Source organism: Erythrolamprus reginae, chromosome 3, assembly GCF_031021105.1.
Source record: "Erythrolamprus reginae isolate rEryReg1 chromosome 3, rEryReg1.hap1, whole genome shotgun sequence".
In the NCBI taxonomy this organism is placed as follows: Eukaryota; Metazoa; Chordata; class Lepidosauria; order Squamata; family Dipsadidae; genus Erythrolamprus; species Erythrolamprus reginae.
In genome coordinates, this window is record NC_091952.1 from 153,776,926 (window position 1) to 153,796,180 (window position 19,255).

At 40.0% G+C, this 19,255-nt stretch overlaps 2 protein-coding genes across 4 annotated transcripts in view; one reads left to right on the plus strand and one right to left on the minus strand.

Moving 5' to 3' along the window:
* The first annotated feature begins 3,258 nt into the window (after positions 1-3,258).
* ABITRAM (actin binding transcription modulator) lies at positions 3,259-9,860 on the plus strand. Its single transcript, XM_070747078.1, has 6 exons — positions 3,259-3,407; positions 7,096-7,147; positions 7,937-8,066; positions 9,171-9,247; positions 9,323-9,392; positions 9,478-9,860. Exons 1-6 carry the CDS (start codon positions 3,305-3,307, stop codon positions 9,640-9,642), a joined length of 597 nt encoding a protein of 198 aa, XP_070603179.1. The 5' UTR covers positions 3,259-3,304; the 3' UTR covers positions 9,643-9,860.
* CTNNAL1 (catenin alpha like 1) overlaps positions 9,574-19,255 on the minus strand; it is an 89,511-nt gene continuing 79,829 nt past the window's right edge. For all 3 annotated transcript variants that reach the window (XM_070747076.1, XM_070747075.1, XM_070747077.1), the window contains 5 exons: positions 17,660-17,708; positions 17,048-17,104; positions 14,079-14,198; positions 11,802-11,885; positions 9,574-11,713 (listed from right to left, as the gene is read on the minus strand). In XM_070747076.1, coding sequence (XP_070603177.1) covers positions 11,555-11,713; positions 11,802-11,885; positions 14,079-14,198; positions 17,048-17,104; positions 17,660-17,708 — 469 coding nt within the window. In that variant the 3' untranslated portion in view covers positions 9,574-11,554. The remainder of the gene's footprint in view (positions 11,714-11,801; positions 11,886-14,078; positions 14,199-17,047; positions 17,105-17,659; positions 17,709-19,255) is intronic.

Sequence of the window (19,255 nt, forward strand, 5' to 3'; positions counted from 1 at the left end):
AAAGAATGACAAAAGCTGCAGTTGGACATGAGATGTTAAAAATCAACAAGGAGAAAACTGAATTAGTTTTAGAATGCATCTTCCTTGGATCAAAAATTGTTCATGGTGGAAGTTGTATTCCTGAAATCACTGCGTGATACCTTTAGGCTTCACTGATATAAGTACAAAAAGGCTAATTAGAGCAATATTCTTCCCTATAATGATGAATGGGTGTAAGAGTTGGATACTAAGAACAGCCTGATTTTAGAAGAATTTACATCTTTGAACTTGGTGCTGGTGTAAATTATTGCATATACAGTGTTCCCTCAATTTTCGTGGGGGATGCGTTGCGAGACCGCCCGCGAAAGTCGAATTTCCGCGAAGTAGAGATGCGAAAGTAAATACACCATTTTTGGCTATGAACAGTATCACAAGCCATCCCTTAACACTTTAAACCCCTAAATTACCATTTCCCATTCCCTTAACAACAATTTACTCACCATTATTACTGGTATTCACCATTGAATAAGACACTTAGTAATCCTGATATTTATAAACATAATTATTTATTAATAATTATTTTTTGGTTATTTATTTGCAAAAATTATTAGTTTGCCGATGATGTATGACGTCATCGGGCGGGAAAAGCCGTGGTATAGAAAAAAACCCGTGAAGTATTTTTTAATTAATATTTTTGGAAAAACCATGGTACTATAGGCTATTCGCAAAGTTCGAACCCGTGAAAATTGAGGGAACACTGTATAATGGATAGCCAGAACAACCAATAGATGGCAAATCATATAGGTGAAACTCGAAAAATTAAAATATGCAGAAGTTCATTTATTTCAGTAATGCAACTTAAAAAGTGAAACTAATATAGTGTATGAGAGAGACTCATTAGATGCAAAGCAAGGTTCTTCAAGCTATGATTTGTCATAATTGTGGTACAGCTCATGAAAATGTGGAACCAATTCGTTGGTGGGTCTGTCAGAGGACAGACCAGGAGGCCGAGCAACGAGGCGTGAGGACCCTCAAAAGGCCAGGCAGAGCTGGCACATGCCCATCAGATCTTCACACACACGTGCCAGAAACCCCAAAATCATGTTTTTCTGCTTCTGTTTTGGCACTCAATGCTGAAAAGATTTGCCAACACTGGTATAGAGTCTCTTGTTTGAGCAGAGAATTGGACTAAAAAACCTCCAGGATCTCTTCCAGCTCTATTCTAATTGACAAACTAAAGAGATTAAGCAATTTAAGAATGAGGCGTACAGCACAGCTGGGGATGAAGACTATGTGATAGAGGCGCAAAATGGATTGGAAGGTTTTCCCCATCCTGAGGGCATCTAAAGCAGTGGTTCTCAACCTGGGGGTTGGGACCTCTTTTGAGGGTGTGTGTGTTGAATGGTCGTTTCACAGAGGTCGCCTAAGACCATGGGAAAAGACAAATTTCCCATGGTGTTAAGAACTAAAGCTTCTATTCTGCTGCCTTGGAACATATTTTTTACAATTCAGCCAATCAGGCATTTACAATGGGAGTATCCATCTGACCTGTCTGCCAATCAGCTTATAGCTCTGTTGGGAGAATTGGCACTAGACTTATGGTTGGGGGCCACCACAACATGAGGAACTGTATTAAAGGGTCACAGCATTAGAAAGGTTGAGAACCACCAATCTAAAGGAAGTAAATGAGAAAATTAAAATTTTACCATGCTCCTGATTAATTGACCTGGCCCAACAAGGGGGCAGTAAAAACTGCCATTTGTTCCAAGGGCTTGTTCTATAGTTGCTATTTAAAGAGCCAAACATCAAATCCAACAATGGGCCAGGGCTGCAGCTGTGTCATTTGCTCCGCTTTGGACAGCTAGCGAGTTTAGAGAATTGACTGTTTTAACCTTCCATAAAATATTGGTGTCTTCTCATGAGACCAACTCTAAAAGGCTAAAAAAGAAAAAAAAGCTGGGCTTAATTTGCAGCTACTATCTCACTTGCACACTTAATGCACTTTACTATGTCCTAGTATCAGGGTTCCAAGTAACACCCCCAATGAAAGAAAAGTCCGAGGCTTGAGTCTCTTCATAGTTCTACTTTATTAGAGATGTAATTTTAGCCCATCTGGAAAAACCCGAATCAAATGCTTTTTGTGTTTTCACCACCCAAAAGAAAATCCAAGTCCCTGCCCCAGCATCCACATGTCCATCACATGATCCAAAAACTGGAAATGCCTCCTAGGTGCACCCTTCCAGGTGCAGGGCAGGAGGGCTTTGACTCTCCAAGAAAGGAATGCTACTATGACTACACATCTGCCCAGCTCCATACAATTCCCCCCTCCCAATTTCCCAAAGTCCTAAATGTGGCAGTCTTGAAGATCCAATGTCAAAGATGGTTTCCATGCCTGACATCTAGTTTCACCCCATTCCAAATCTTTAGAAATAACACACTCAAAAGAAAAGCCTGCATTTCTATCTTTTGGAAACCTTCAAATATACTGCTCAAAAAAATAAAGGGAACACTCAACACATCCTAGATCTGAATGAATGAAATACTCTCATTGAATACTTTCTTCTGTACAAAGTTGAATGTGCACAACAGCATGTGGAATTGATTGTCAATCAGTGTTGCTTCCTAAGTAGACAGTTTGATTTCACAGAAGTTTGATTTACTTGGAGTTATATTGGTTTTTTTTTAAGTATTCCCTTTATTTTTTTGAGCAGTGTATTTTCTTTTATGTACACTGAGCATATGCACCAAAGACAAATTCCTTGTGTGTCCAATCACTCTTGACCAATAAAAAAATCAACTCTATTCTAAAACCAGTTTCCTTCTGAATAGACTCTTGATAGCACTGCACTTATTTGCTGGGGCAAGATCAGTCATGTTTGAAGGGTCCTTGGTGCTTTCTGAGCTTGCTTATTTTCTTTCAGACGTTTCATTGCCCAACTAGGTAACACCATCAGTGTTACGATTACGCACTTATTATGTTACCTAGTTTGGGGAATGAAACGTCTGCAAGAAAACAGGCAAGCTCAGAAAGCACCAAGGACCCCTCATTTCAGCCCCGAGCTACAAATAGTCTCCTTTATCAATCGATCTGCTGCCTAGACTTCTATGGACAAATCTTACTATGCCCCCCCCCACCCGAGAAACTTTAAACTGAGTTCGGAAGTTCCTACCGTAAAATCAGCATTCAGGTCTATTAATTGTACAAGCTCTACCGCGAACGCTGGGATTGCCGCGAGCTTTTTTGAGTCCACCCCCCCCCCCCCCAAGCCCGACTGGTTGCTGCGTTTGCGGGAGCTGAAGCGCATGCGTGACTCTCGCCACGCCCATGGCTGCTGGAATCATGGCGTCGGAGACTTCTGATGGCCGGGCTTCCATGGCAACGATGCCCGGTGTGACGGAACGGTATTTCACCCGCTGGTACAAACCAGGTAGTTCATCCCCCGACCTTCCACCGCCTCCCTCTTCTGATCGGAGGCGAGCTGTGAAAGTGATCCGCCCCTTGTAAATAAGCGTTTTTGTAGCATCGGCGCCATTGTCCGCCTCTACCCCAGGCTTCCCTAACTGCCTTCCAGCTTTTCCCTTCGCGTGGGTTGGTTTTGTTGGGGAGGGGAATGAAGCAGAGCAGAACAGCAGAGTTGATTGAAGCAGGCGTAGGCAGAGTTGGCTCTTCTAAGGCTTGTGGACTTCAACTCCCAGAATTCCTAAGGCAATCATGCTGGCTCAGGAATTCTGGGAATTGAAGTCCACATGTCATAGAAGAGCCAACTTTGCCTACCTCTGGACTGGGGGAATTCTTGGAGCTGAAGTCAAACGTTGCCTAAGAGGATCCAGAGAATGTCGACAGATGTGATTGCTTGGAGCCGTTAAGGACATCATCCTGCCGGCTCTGCGGCTGTAAGATTTGCTGGCAGAGAAGTCTATTATGACTCGGTATGCTTTTCTTACTCCAGCAATGTGCATTATTGGTTCTTGGGAAAGATTTAAGCCTGCCATTTGCACATATGCATGTGCACCAAAGACAAATTCCTTGTGTGTCCAATCGCACTTGGCCAATAAAGAATATTCTAAAGAAAGAATATGGCTCTGGAAAAAAAATAGAAATAAGCATTGAAGAATTCAGCACAGCAAGGATGGCTAATTTAGATATGGGGTGCCATGCTTGCTACCTATTAAAGCTTATTTTATCTCCACAGGTGAAACTCGAAAAATTAGAATACAGTGATCCCCCGCTCTTTGCGAGGGTTCCGTTCCAGGACCCCCCGCAACGAGCGGGTTTTCGCGAAGTAGCGCTGCGGAAGTAAAAACACCATCTGCGCATGTGCAGAGGGTGTTTTTACTTCCGCAGCGCTAGCGAGGAGCCTAAGATTGGGGGCGGCGCGGGTGTTTTAAAACATCCCCGCCGACATGAGGGGCTCGCTAGCACACCCCCAAACCCGGGTTGGGGGTTCGGGGGTGTGCTAGCGAGCCTCCCATGTCGGCGGGGATGTTTTAAAACACCCGCGCGACTTTCCAATGAGTCCCGAAGACAAACGCGTTGTCTTCGGGACTCATTGGAAAGTCGCGCGGGTGTTTTAAAACATCCCCGCCGACATGGGAGGCTCGCTAGCACACCCCCGAGCCCCCAACCCGGGTTTGGGGGGTGCTAGGAAGCTCCCATTGTTGGCGGAGACCTTTTAAAACACTCGCGCGGCTTCCAAACCGAGTCCTGAAGCCAAGCGCAGAAGTTCGTCTTTGGCGCTTGGCTTCAGGACTCGGTTTGGAAGCCGCGCGAGTGTTTTAAAAGGTCTCCGCCAACAATGGGAGCTTCCTAGCACCCCCCAAACCCGGGTTGGGGGCTCGGGGGGGGTGCTAGGAAGCTCCCATTGTTGGCGGAGACCTTTTAAAACACTCGCGCGGCTTCCAAACCGAGTCCTGAAGCCAAGCGCAGAAGTTCGTCTTTGGCGCTTGGCTTCAGGACTCGGTTTGGAAGCCGCGCGAGTGTTTTAAAAGGTCTCCGCCAACAATGGGAGCTTCCTAGCACCCCCCAAACCCGGGTTGGGGGTCCGGGGGGCGCTGTCTCTCGGCGCTTTCGTGCTGAGTCCGGGAGCGAACTCGCTCCCCGACTCAGCTGGAAAGCGCCGAGAGACAGCGTGGACAGGCCCGTTCCTTGGCGCTGTCTCTCGGGGCTTTCCAGCTGAGTCGGGGAGCGAGTTCGCTCCCGGACTCAGCACGAAAGCCCCGAGAGACAGCGCCAAGGAACGGGCCTGTCCACGCTGTCTCTCGGGGGTTTCGTGCCGAGTCGGGGAGCGAGTTCGCTCCCGGACTCAGCACGAAAGCCCCGAGTGACAGCGCCAAGGAACGGGCCTGTCCACGCTGTCTCTCGGGGCTTTCCAGCTGAGTGGGGGAGCGAGTTCGCTCCCGGACTCAGCTGGAAAGCGCCGAGAGACAGCGTGGACAGGCCCGTGCGGCGAGAATGAACGGCGTGGGCGGGCGAAGGGCGGGCGGCAGCGAGGAGTTTGCGTGGGCGGTGGGGAAACTCCTCGCTGACGCCAGCAAGAGGGGGAAGACCCAGGGAAGCCGCTGCCATCTACGCATGCGTGCCCGGCACGCATGCGTAGATGGTATTTTTGACTTCCGGGTTGAAAAATAGCGAAGTACCCTGTTCGCAATGGTTGGGGACGCAATAAACGGGGGATCACTGTATGTGCAAACGTTCATTTATTTCAGTAATCCAACTTAAAAGGTGAAATTTAATATATGAGGGAGACTCATTACATGCAAGGCAAGATAGTTCAAGCCGTGATTTGTCACAAATGTGATGATTATGGCATAGAGCTCATGAAAACCCCAAATCCACAATCTCAGAAAATTAGAATATTACATGCAGTCAATAAATATCACAATTATGACATAATCATGACAATTGTTACAAATCATGGCTTGAACTATCTTGCCTTGCATATAATGAGACCCATATACAGTATTATGATTCACCTTTTAAGTTGAATTACTGAAATAAATGAACTTTTACACGATATTCTAATTTTTTTAAGTTTCACCTGTAAGTAATCTGTGATTTATTGGTGTCCAGGAGTTCATTTGGAATTTTAGTTTTCATTACTTTTAATAAAGGTGATATTAGCATATAGCTACCATCCATATCTTCTTTTGAAGTGCAGGAAAACATGTTTTCTTTTTTACCAATGCCATTTTTGACAACCAGAACTTTTCAGTAGCCAAACAGTAGAGAGTATATGTCCTTGAATAAATATATTTGTGAGTATTAATACACTACAGTACAAACCTGATTGGGAAAGAAGGTATTATAACCCATAAATTTGCCACTGGTGGAATGTTATCTAAAATAGCTGTTTTTTGTTGTTCAAATCTTAAATGTAATGGGTTTCTTATTGTTTGATCACTTGCTTTCTGAAATGTAAGGAATGTAACAATTGTTTCCTACACCCTATAAAAAGTCTTGACCTCATTCCCCCTTAAATAAATACTTTTTCCTTTGTCTAAATTATTTGATTTGTATTTTGGAATGGGTGAAAAAGCCAGCTTTGCAAACATAAAAGTGATTTTATTTCCCAAATTTAGAAAATAAGTCTTCATATCCATGTAAACTAAGGGCCTGAGATTCAAGGCAACACAGGTACTCCTCGCCTAACAATTGTTTGCAGTTAGGACAGTTATGAAAAAGCAACTTGTGATCAATCCTGACTTTTATGACCTTCACAGTTCTGTAAAGCAACAAAGCTGAAATAAGCTCACAGACATAGTTTCACTAGTCAATTACCTTAATGATTTGAGTTACTGGTCCCAATTAGTCACTAAACAATGACTTAATGTCAGCTCTTATCTATTTTATTTTATAAAAAATTATTTTATTTATTCTGTTCTGCTCTGCACTTTATAGGTATCTTTTTTCCTCCTTTCCCCTTACATGTATTTACCAGTATTTGCCAGCTGATTCAGCACTTTGGTTACTTAAAGTGGCTGTTGTTTTACACAAACCTCTGCTAAAATTAAGCTTATTTTCTATTAAAAGGCTACAACACTTTTGGGGAATGTTTTGTGTACTTTCAGTCAGCCTGAACACTGCACAAAAATTAACTGCTAGCTTTCTTTTCCCAGATGTAAAAGGTAATCAGTGTGAAGATCATTGCATATTGCAACATTCTAACAGGTAAGATTTAAAGTTACATGGTTATTTACACAAAAATGCTTGTATTCAATTATCATTCAAGAGAACCTAGCATGTTTTACAAACCAGGTATCAAACCTAGTTTTAAAGGGACCACTTTCAAAAGGCAGTGGTTAAAGTCTGAGAGCTTTTCACCACTCCAGAGTACTAATCTTCTGTTTTCATCTGGCAGAGTATGCTCCCAATTTACTTTCCCCATTTTTGATCCCTATCCTGTGCTATATAGTCTCTGTTTTGGCTGCCACCAAGTAGTTATGTTGTGATTTATCATATACAAACATGCTAAGTAAAAGTATTGGTATTTTGTTCTTCTTTAGTCAATCTTTTTCTGTTTCCTTCTACATACTAATGCAATTTTTTTAAAAAAAGCTTTTGCAGTTAATTTCCACACCTAAGCACCATTGCTGGATTGAAAACTGCAAGCATAAATCAAATGCACATCTAAATGACAGCTCAGTTAATCAAAATATTATAGCAATGTTACCATTACCAGTGGCTTTTTTTCTTTAATTGAAGCAAAACTCTAGCTTTCTTAATAAATTATAAACTATAATAGTTTTTCTAGAATATTGATTACTCATATCTATTTTCTTCCTGCTGTCTATGCTTCAATTTATGGTTTGCATTTTTGTCTTATTGTCATAATGTATCTATTTTATTAATCCTCTAATTTTAAATTAATTTTAAAATTATGTTAAATAGTGCCAGTGCTTCTGGGAAAAGTCATTTTGAAAAATATGCTTTGAATATACGGAACTTCTTATTTTGCAGAATCTGTGTCATCACTATAGCAGATGCCCATCCTCTTCTTCAAAAAGAAAAACCAATTAAGAGTATTAGTTATCAAATTAGTGCAAACTGCAGCAGGCTGCAAAATAAAGTTTCTGGAAAGTCTAAACGGGTACGGTTCTTTTAATTTTCATTATAACATAGATCCCAGTTTCAAGTCTAGAGTGGGTTTTTTTTTAATCTATTAGGCTAGATCAAAGTGAAAGAGCTGTAGTATCAAGATTGGTTATATATCCCAAGACTCACTTTTTTCCTTAACTCTATCAGTATGCCTCTTGTTGGCAAAACACTTTATCAGCAGATTGATTTTAAAGTAAGAGGGGGGTCAGTCTCAAAAAAAAGCAGATCAATAAGAGGATGGCCATTTTGGGGGATGTCCACTCTTACGTTCGTGTTCAGTTGACTGCTTGGAAGTAAGTATAAATTTAGGCTGTAGAAATTGACACCACCACTACACAGCAGAGAAATACAGAAAGATGACATCTAATGGTCTGGATTTTTGCTGTTCCAATATTCAGTTGGTACTGTTCTCTATACTATACCTAGTGTAGTTAGCACTCAATGAAAATAGCTTGACAAGCATATTCTCATTGGTATCTTCTCACATAAAACATTGAAATCAGTGGAAATAATTGGTCATATGTCTGATATTGGTCTTTTAGTTGTTTGAGGTAACTGAAAAGCTGGATCAGAAATAACAGGATAATTAAAATATGTATTATCTTGTAAAGTAAGTTTTGCTGAGAAACAATTTGATGCCTAAGGCAGTAGTTGACCGAGATTCCAGATATTGGGAATCTTCCCTTGGCCGCTACAGCATCCTTTTCCGTAAAAATAAAAGGAAACAAAAGGAGGTGGGGAATTCCCCACTTCCTTGTTTATTTTTACGGAAAAGGGCGCCGCAGCAGCGCTGCTGCTGTTCGGGTTCAGGTAACTCACCCGAACTTCACGGCAAAGTTTGGCCGAACTCGCCGAACCCAAACTTCATTGGGTTCGCCCAACACTAGTTACAAGCCTTCTGGATTTCATAAAAGACTGGAGTTTTAATATGGGATTTCAGTGCCTGATCAGTTCTGTCAAATGAAAGGAGCCATAGCGTATAACTATGGTGAACATTCAATTTCAAATGTTACATTGTGTCAGTTGGTGTTGCACATGCTCAGCCTGATTGTGTTATCACTTTGCATTCTAATTAATTGTATGTTTTTCCCTCCAGGGTGCTCAATTTCTAACAGAACTTGCTCCATTATGTCGAATTCTCTGCTCAGATGGAGAAGAGTACACCATCTATAGGTAAGGTGGTAAGATTTATTTATATTGTGTGGCTCATGTTGTTATGGCATTTAATAAAATGAATTTTCTTTGCAGCTGTATAAGAGGAAAATTAATAGAGGTGAATGAAAACATTCTGGAGAATCCATCTCTTTTACAAGAAAAGGTCAGGATTTCAAACGTTATTTGTTCTCTTTTCCTTCTGCTCCCTCCTTTAATGTTCTCACAAATAGTTGTGTTTATTTTCTTAGCCTTCCACAGAGGGCTACATTGCAGTTGTGTTACCAAAATTTGAAGAAAGCAAAAAAGTAACTCAGGGGCTTCTGACAAGGGAAGAATACGAAGAATTTCTGTCAAAACGTTTTAATTCCACATCATTATGCAATACAAAGAAAGAGATCTCAGAAGAAGTATGAAATACATCAGACATTTTCCAGTATATCCCACACTAAAGTGACTTTATGGATTTTCATACTTTACTTTTGGGTGATTATATCCTTAATTGTTCATTTTCAGACAACAAAGTCATTTTTGAAGACCTTTAAAATTTACTCTGTAACTTTAATAGTGGGTTTAAGGATGTAGTGCCAAAATATTGTACTGTTCTTTATGTCAATAAAAGCCTTTTACCTAATTTAATTTGTACATTATACTCACTTTCTAATTTATCAACCAAAACCCAATTTGAAAATGTCAATTCATCAATCAATACTTTTTTATTATTTTATTTCTTTGAGGTGCCTTAAGATGGTTGAGTAGCAACACTGAACCTATAAATTAACCAATTGATACATCGGTCATTAATGCCTGTGTTGCCTTAAGGTTTCTGGAGTGAAGGCTCAAGGTTTTACAGGACCAAATGTTAACAAAGAATGTGTTTAATAATTGCAACATTAATATAAATGCCAGAGACAGAATTGAAGATAGGACTGGGGTTACAGAGGGGAAAAAGAGGTAAGAAGATTAGAAGTGCTTATTTTCTTTTTCTGTCTCCCAATCCCTAAATTGCATGATAGAGTCAAATATGATTGAAAATCATATCTTAGCTTGTGACTTCAAGTTGTCCTCTTAGCAAAATGCAAAGTACATGGGAGCAATTTATGTTATATAATTTTCAAACTTACTCAGTTTACAGTACTTAAAACCAGCAAGGAGTTATTCAATGATAACATTATTACAATCTGAAACATAGGACCATTAAAATATATACAGATCTCAAACAAGCTTGGAAAATAACTTGCGAAATAGATAATGCCCTCTTTGAAGTAAGTATTTTTAATAGCTGCAACTTTTTCGATCAGTCTTAAAATTTCCTGTAACATGCTAAAAATGAAAGCTCAAGCTTTTATGATTAAGGTTGTAAATATAATCACATTTATTAGGGATTTAAGGTCCTATCAGTTTTAGAACTATTTCTGAAAAGATTCTTTAGATAGTGCTATAAAGATTGTATATAAAAAAATAGATAAAAGGGAATAAGATAAGAGCGAGCTTTTAAATATAGCTGAATTTATTAATGCTGTTCCTGATCTTTAGTTTTAATTTTAAATATTGCTAAAACTTTTTAAATGAAAATAAAAGTATCATAATTAAAGCTTTATTGTAACTCATGTATCCGGTAGCAGCAACGTGGATTTCTTTGATAGCCTCTCTCCAGAAGTGGGCTGCCCAGGTGCAGTAGCAGAATTGCGCTGGACTCCACTAGCACTCAGAGCCACAGGGGCGAGCAAATGTCACCGCCCCACCTTAGCAACCCACCTCTGCCTCTCTCCTATTACTCTTCCTCACCTTCCTTGCCCACCAGGAGACAAGTGTGGTTATCTATGGCAACAGAATTCCTTGGCAAGTCACTTTACAAGGCAAAGACTGAGTAGTCACTCAGCCAGTTAAGCTTTTTTTCAAAATTTCAAAATGGACTTCCCCAGCAAATGATATTAGCAAGGGTCAAGACTCACGTTAAACAAATAAAGGACAGCAGCAGTAACCACCACCACCAGTAGTTTTCCATGTAGCATATCTGATATTAGCCAGATCATCTGCATGAACATTCAAAGCAGCATCTTTGGGGTTTGAAAAATAAGACATTCATAATGTACTTGATTACAAAAATAGCAGTATTAATAGTGAACCAAAAGTTATCCACCATACAAAAATATGCAGCCATTAAATCTGACTGTTCCTTTTGCTAATTGCTAAGTACCATGACATCTATTAGATGTGAAAAGATTATATCAGCTTTTTCTAACCTGGTTTTACCTTCCTCAAGAAAGCAATTAGGAGAGACTTGAAAAGTACAGATCCAACATAAAAAACGTGTCCATCTTCTATTCATTTGTTCTCCAATAGAGTGAGGCTTGCAACATGTTGTTCCAAGGATTTGATTCCAAAAGTGTTAGTCCTCCCAGCCAGACCACTGTTTTCTCTTGACGCTGTATGCTGGCCATTCCAAGAGCAGTGGGCCATTAGATACCCATTTCCTGCTTTGTGCTGCAAAACAAGCAGCGATTAATAAAAACAGTGGCACTCTACCGAGAAATGGTTTGTTTTGCCATATTTGGACATATTATCAACTCACCTTTCTAAGTAATCTGAAGCTAAGTGGCAGAACCTGGGAAAGTATATCCAGAATATACTTCGCTTTCTGAATACAGGTATCCACCTAAAATCAGTGCATTGAAGCAAAAATAATTTCACAATTCAGCTTGAGAAAACATTTCTTAAAATGTAATTATAACTGTGAAGCAAGAAATATACTGGCCCCTGTGGAAGGAGTTTAGTGCTATAACTGAAATAGCCAGTGCCCTGGATGTATTGCACCAAATAGTATTTTTGGTGAATTACAAAAACAGTAATTTAATACCCTTTTTATATAAAGGCAATGTTGTTCTAAGTTAATGAATTGCCAGAATGAAAAAAAATAGATAACCCAATGCCAAATCACAAAGGAAGCAAAGATGAGAAGACTTATTTTATTTTTACTGAAATGCCAAATAATTAACCAATACTGTACAGTGATCCCCCGGTTATTGCGTCCCCGACCATTGCGAACAGGCTAATTTGCGATTTTTGAACCCGGAAGTCAGAACACCATCTGCGCATGCGTGCCCTTTTTTTTCTATGGGCACGCATGCGTAGATGGCGCCGGACAGATCAGCTGCTGGGCGGCTTCCCTAGGTCTTCCCCCTCTTGGCGGGCATCAGCGAGGAGTTTCCCCACCGCCCACGCAAACTCCTCGCTGCTGCCGCTTCGCTCGGGCCGCTTCCCAGCTGAGTACTCAGCTGGGAAGCGGCCCGAGCGAACGGCTTGTCCGCAGCCTGCCTGCCCGCGCGCCCGCGGCTCGCGCGCCCTTCTCCCGCCCACGCCGTTCGCTCGGGCCGCTTCCCAGCTGAGTACTCAGCTGGGAAGCGGCCCGAGCGAACGGCTTGTCCGCAGCCTGCCCACGCCGTTCGCTCCCCCTCTTGCTGGCGGGAGAGCGAGAAGCCCTCCCCAGCAACCGCTCGCCCGCCGTTCGCCGCTCGCCCGCCCTTCGCCCGGCCACCCGCCATTCGCTCGCTGCTCGCCCGGCCACCCGGGTTCGTTTGGCTTGAGGGCTCAGTTGGGAAGGCGCGCGGGTGTTTTAAAACGTCGCCGCCGACATGGGGGGTTCGCTAGCACCCCCCCAAACCCGGGTTGGGGGTTCGGGGGGGTGCTAGCGAGCCCCCCATGTCGGCGGCGACGTTTTAAAACACCTGCGCAGCTTTCCAATGAGTCCCGAAGACAAACGTGGAAGTTTGATCTTCGGCTCCTCGCTAGCGCTGCGGAAGTAAAAACACCATCTGCACATGCACAGATGGTGTTTTTACTTCCGCAGCGCTACTTCGCGAAAACCCGCTCGTTGCGGGGGGTCCTGGAACGGAACCCTCGCAACGATCGGGGGATCACTGTATAACCTTAACAATCTGGTCAGGAAGACTGCTTTGGAAGGCTTACTATAACTTTCAATTTCAATTGATGATGTAATGGCAGGTGGAAAAGATCTGACAAGGGAATGGACAAACAAAGGACAACACAGCCTGCAGCTCAACAGTTGGTAGGAGCAAGAGGCTCAGGAAAGACACTCCTTAATTTTTCAGGGTGTAAAGGAGACAAATGAGAATTGTACTTCCAGACTTGCGAGATTCTATTAATATAGCCTTACAAGAAAATAGAATTAGCTCAACTGATATGATTCCCATCTGGTTAATCTGGCAAGGCCAACAGATGCTTTGCATCCAAACAGAGAACTTCGAAACGATGGGGCTTCCGGGGGTGACGTCATTGTGTACAGTAACAAGAATCATACATGTAACTCTCCCATGAGAACAAAGAAGTCAAATGCTAATTACTAAATTAGTAGATAGATCTATCTATTATAAGGCATAAGAAGTGATAGTGAGATATTACAGATATCCTACATATCCTATAAATCTTTAAATTATGTGTAGTGCTAGTACTCCTCTTGCTTCTCTTAGATGTAATCCCCCCCACTCCTGAATCCAATTCTACTGTTTTGCTATAGAATAATGCTTTGGTAACCCACACTGGTATGCTCATTGCCTGTGAATTCAAAAGCCCGAATAAGACACTATGATAAACGAAATTTGTTTCTAATGAGTTGCCTGATTAGCTGTTATTTTAATTTGTGCTTCAAACATCAAGACACAACTGCAAACTGGTCTCTCATCCATTCCAACTAACTCAAGGTCTCCTTAATTTAATAACTATCATGTATCATTCATGTATTCTGTTCAAGATTTAACACCTGTTAAAATATTTCATTTTCTAAGATAGGACAATAACGTTTTCTTTAAAAAAATAAAAATAAATAGCTTACCTTTAGATAAGTTGCAGTTTTACCCTGCGCGGGGCCTTTAGCTGTGACCTGAAGTTGCTGACATGCAATTACCATCCTCTCAATCTCCTGCAGAAGCAATGGCTTGTCATCATCTTCCAGCTGAAACAGATGTTACGTAGGCATGGTAAACATGAGTTATTTTTTAAATTTATTTTATTCATAAAATGCCTATGTCCACCAACTCACACTGGCTCTAGGTAGCTTAGAAAAGTAAAAACAGATACAAAATACAATAAACCTCTGCCATCCTGGTGACAGCAATCAATCAATCAATTACATGAAATACATACGTATAATAAAACTTATGGGGAAAAAATGAATAACCCAGATGGTTCCTATTATTATTAAAGTAGAAGTCAGTGGTGGCGAAGCTATGGCACGTGTTCCAGAGGTGGCACGCAGAGCCCTCCGTGGGCAGGCACGCCATCACGCAGCTGTTTTGAGTCTCTGCTGCACATGCGTGCACACCTCTCCCTGGCCAAGTGGTCTTCAAGCCTCTGCTGCGCATGCACGAACTGTGCACAGGTATGCGCCCATGCCTTGCAGTTTCGGCATGCATGTGCTCTGTGCACCCTTGGTGCCTAAAAGGTTTGCCATCACTGGTATAGGTAGTCCTCGACCCACAGTTGAGCGCAGAATGTAGTGAGAAATTTGTTGAGTGAGTTTTGCCCCATTTTTATCACTTTTCTTGCCACTGCAGTTGTTAAGTTAGTAATACGGTTGTTAAATGGATCTGGCTTCCCCACTGACATTGTTTACCAGAAGTTTGAAAAAGAGGATCACTGGTACAAATGGTTGGATCAGAAAAAATATCTACAAAGCTTAAAAGACGCAAGCCAAACAGCATCCCAGTGCACAAGATATATGAAATAGACCATGCCACTAACTGATAGAAATAAACCCTACTTCAAACACGAGCTATACAGAAACTAACAAATACCATATTAATAACCAGTCAGTCACACGACCACATATATCACCTCTGCATATATTTATATATATATATTATTCTAAATAAATGTATCTTACTGCACAATAACTATGTACTATTTGCAAATTAAGAATTCACTAATTGCATAAATACATTTAGAAACAGTTCGCTTAAATGCGTGAGTCAACAGAAATAGTTGATCAATAGTATTTATTTATTTATTTATTTTTCTTTCCTCTTTTATCTTTCCTTTTTTCTTTATCATGCATAAATTCAGTCTAGGCTTAAGTGATAATTGGGTAATTAAATAAGAACAAATGTTAGTAAATATACTTAATTGATTTATAATGTACCGTATATACTCGAGTATAAGCCGACCCGAGTATAAGCCGAGGCACCAATTTTTGCCACAAAAACTGGGAAAACGTATTGACCCGAGTATAAGCCGAGGTTAGAAAATGCAGTGGCTACTGGTAACTTATAAAAATGGAAAACAATAAAATTACATTAATTGAGACATGTTTTAGAATATTTATTTTAAAGAAAACCAGTAAACTAGCTCTGTAAATTTAAAAGAGGGTAAACAAATTAACAATATTAACAATAAATTAAAAAGTAAAAAAAGTAGCTCGATCAGGAACAAAGCTAAAACCTAAGAGTTAAAATCCTTCAAAACTGGATTCCTTCTCATCATTAATTGGATTTACATTATTGTTCTGTTTTTATATATGCTGTGAGCCACCCTGAGTCCTTGGAGAGGGATTGCATACAAATCCAATTAAATAAATAAACAAACAAACAAACAAACAAATAAGTGTATCCAAAGAAGAGCTTCAGCATTAGCTGCTGTGAGGTTATCAGCATAGAAAACCAAATAGATAGATAGATAGATAGATAGAGATAGAAAGATAGATAGACAGACAGACAGACAGAAAAATAGATAGATAGATAGATAGAAATAGATAGATAGATAGATATAGATAGAAAGATAGATAGACATACAGACAGACAGATAGAAAAATAGATAGATAGAAATAGATACAGATAGATAGATAGATAGATGATAGATAGATAGATAGATAGACAGATAGATATAGATAGAAAGATAGACAGACAGACAGATAGAAAAATAGATAGATAGATAGATAGATAGATAGATAGATAGATAGATAGAAAGAAATAGATACAGATAGATAGATAGATAGATAGATAGATAGAAAAATAGATAGATAGAAAAATAGATAGATAGAAAGATAGACAGATAGAAAAAGAATTCCTGTCTAGCTCTGCCTCATAACACATTATTAGATCCTATCCAAGCAAGGACAGCAACTACCACAAAATACCATTTTTTAAACAGTTTAAATCCTTTCAAAGGAGGGGGAGGAGAATCTGACAGCAGGGGGCCTTTTTAATCCGACTCACCATTGCAAATGGCTGCCTTCTTTGCTTGAGCTAGGGAGAGGAACTACGGCGTGCGAGAGGGGACAAAAGCTGGTGCCTCCTCGCTCTGGCTCAAGCAATGGCGCCCTCGTGTGGTGACTTTGTCAATGACCCGAGTATAAGCCGAGGCTGTGTTTTTCAGCCCATTTTTGGGGCTAAAAAACTCGGCTTATACTCGAGTATATACGGTATATAGAAAAAAGAATGGTAAACTGCTGAAATGTAAGCCTAAAAACTTCAACCAATGTCAAGCATGTTAGTCAATTTTGTTTATTTTAATTGTTTAATTAAAAAATATTTTTTTAAAAAGAAAGAAAAGGGGGATCACATGACCGTGGGATACTACAACCATCATAATATGAACCAGATATCAAGCATCTGAATATAAATCACATGACCATAGGGATGTGGCAACAGTCAAAAGTGTGAAAAATGGTCATGTCTCTTTTTCCAGTGCCACTCTAACTTCAAACAGTCATTAAATGTACTGTTGTAATTCAAAGACTACCTGTACAAGGTCTACATATTTTAAAAAGCAACTAACTGTCTTTAAGATTCAGAAGTTGTACCATACCTGATTTGAAAATATATGGAGAGCTGAAGTAAGTTTTAATCCTTCTGTAGCAAAGGCCTAAGGAGGAAAAGGATAGAAAGTTAAATGCAAAATCACTAAAGGGGGAAAAAAAGCCCTCTATTCTTCAAATATGTGTATGTCCAATTTTTAATCCAATTAGTCAAATTCAGAATAAATGTAGTTGACAAAGCTCCCCCCCCCCCATTTCCGAGCAAGAAAAAGTGGCTGTTGAATTGGATTGATTTATACACTTTAGATAAAATTATGTGTTGGGTTAGATAATTCAGTCTCAATAAATTAATAGCTCTACAACATTTTTAAATAAAGGTTATAATTATTGCACTCATATATGCAAAATATAGCCCCCATTTATAACCTTAGTTTGTAAACAAGAATAGAGTCGAGAATAAATCAATGATAAAAAATATAGGAATGTGTCTATAGTTTCCTCAAAAAACCAAATAACTATACCAGATAATCAGGTGGATGCACAACATAATTAGAATTTCTTTCATTTCAATTGACTGATGAGAGAGAATATTCACAAAAATAATTATAATTAGCAACTTGAAAGTTATAGATTTATAAATTCTCTTTTCCTTGCTTTATTACCTCTGCTTGATGGAATAAGTCTTGGGTAATTTTCAGCAGTCCTTCCCCTCTAAAAGGGAAAGAAAAAGGATAAAATTCCACAACAATCTACAAATATTTTACAACTGTGTCACTATGATTTTGGAAAACTAAGTCAATAGAAGGAGCAGAAAAGAAATGAAATAATTAGTGATGGGTGAACCGAACCCGCACAATTCAGGTCCATACCGAATTTTGCGGTGTTTGGTATGCCGAACACGAACCCAAAATTTTTCCAAACATCAGGCAAAGTTGGGGGTTGTGTTCGGCGTTTGGAGCTTTGACGTCACCGTCAGGTTGCTAAGGATGCCAAGGTAATCACTTCCTGGATTCCATGGAATGTAGGAAGTGATCACCTTGGCGTCCTTAGCAACCTGACGGTGACGTCAAAGCTCCGCCCCCGGAATCTCTTCATGGGAGGGATTCCCCAGCTCCTTCAAAGGGAGATCTTCATGTAAAAATAAACATTGTTATTTTTACGAAAAAGGACGCTGCAGCAGCACTGCAAGCAAAGGGCGGTCCTTTCACATAAAAATAAACATTGAAGGAGCTGGGGAATCCCTCCCACGAGGAGATTCCTGGGGTGGAACTTTGACGTCACCGGCAGGTTGCTAAGGACGCCAAGGTGATCACTTCCTGGATTCCATGGAATCCAGGAAATGATCACCTTGGCGTCCTTAGCAACCTGATGGTGACGTCAAAGCTCCACCCCCGGAATCTCTTCATGGGAGGGATTCCCTGTTCGGGTTCAAGTTTGGCCAAATTTTGCGTAAAATTCGACCGAACTTGCCAAACCCGAACACCGTTAGGTTCGCCCATCACTAGAAATTATTCTACTGAAATGTAGCTGGATATACAAAATATATTTGATTGGATATACAAAATAAATTGGTTGAAGTTTTAAAAATTGACACATCTGAATATGAATTATAAATAGGAGAGTGATCTGGAAAATGTTTTCGTATGGAAACTACATAAGATACTTGTTAAAGCCTTGAGGAAATCTGTGTGGGTGGATAAAGAAATTAAATCCTATGACAATATTTGATTGAATTAAGGATTATGGCTGTTAGAAGTAATAGGAAGGGATATAGTTTATTTGATAAATAAATAAGATTATTATTTTGTAATTTTCTGGCAATCCTTGATGCATGTAGATGTTTTATGGATTTTCTGATAGATAAATGATGAGAGATGGGATGAACAGATAATCCATATAACTTTATAAGGACAAAGAATTACTAACTTTGTTTATACTCGTGATGAAAGCTAGATGTCATTTCTTTATATATTTCTTTATTATATTCTCTTTTCTTTTTCTTCATTCTTGCATTTTATTCTTTCCATTGTCTTCTCTTTCTCGAAATTTAATTTGTATTAGTTTTTTATTATTGTTATTGAAATTCTTAATAAAAACATATATGTTGATAAATGTATGAATCTCTACAGAAGTGAAACAAGAAATTCTTCATACCAGGCTAGTATCTTCCACAATTATACATATATGGATCCCGCGCTCCCCATTTTTGATAAGAAAGTTAAAAAAATGAAAAATTAAGGAACCCATGCTAATGCATA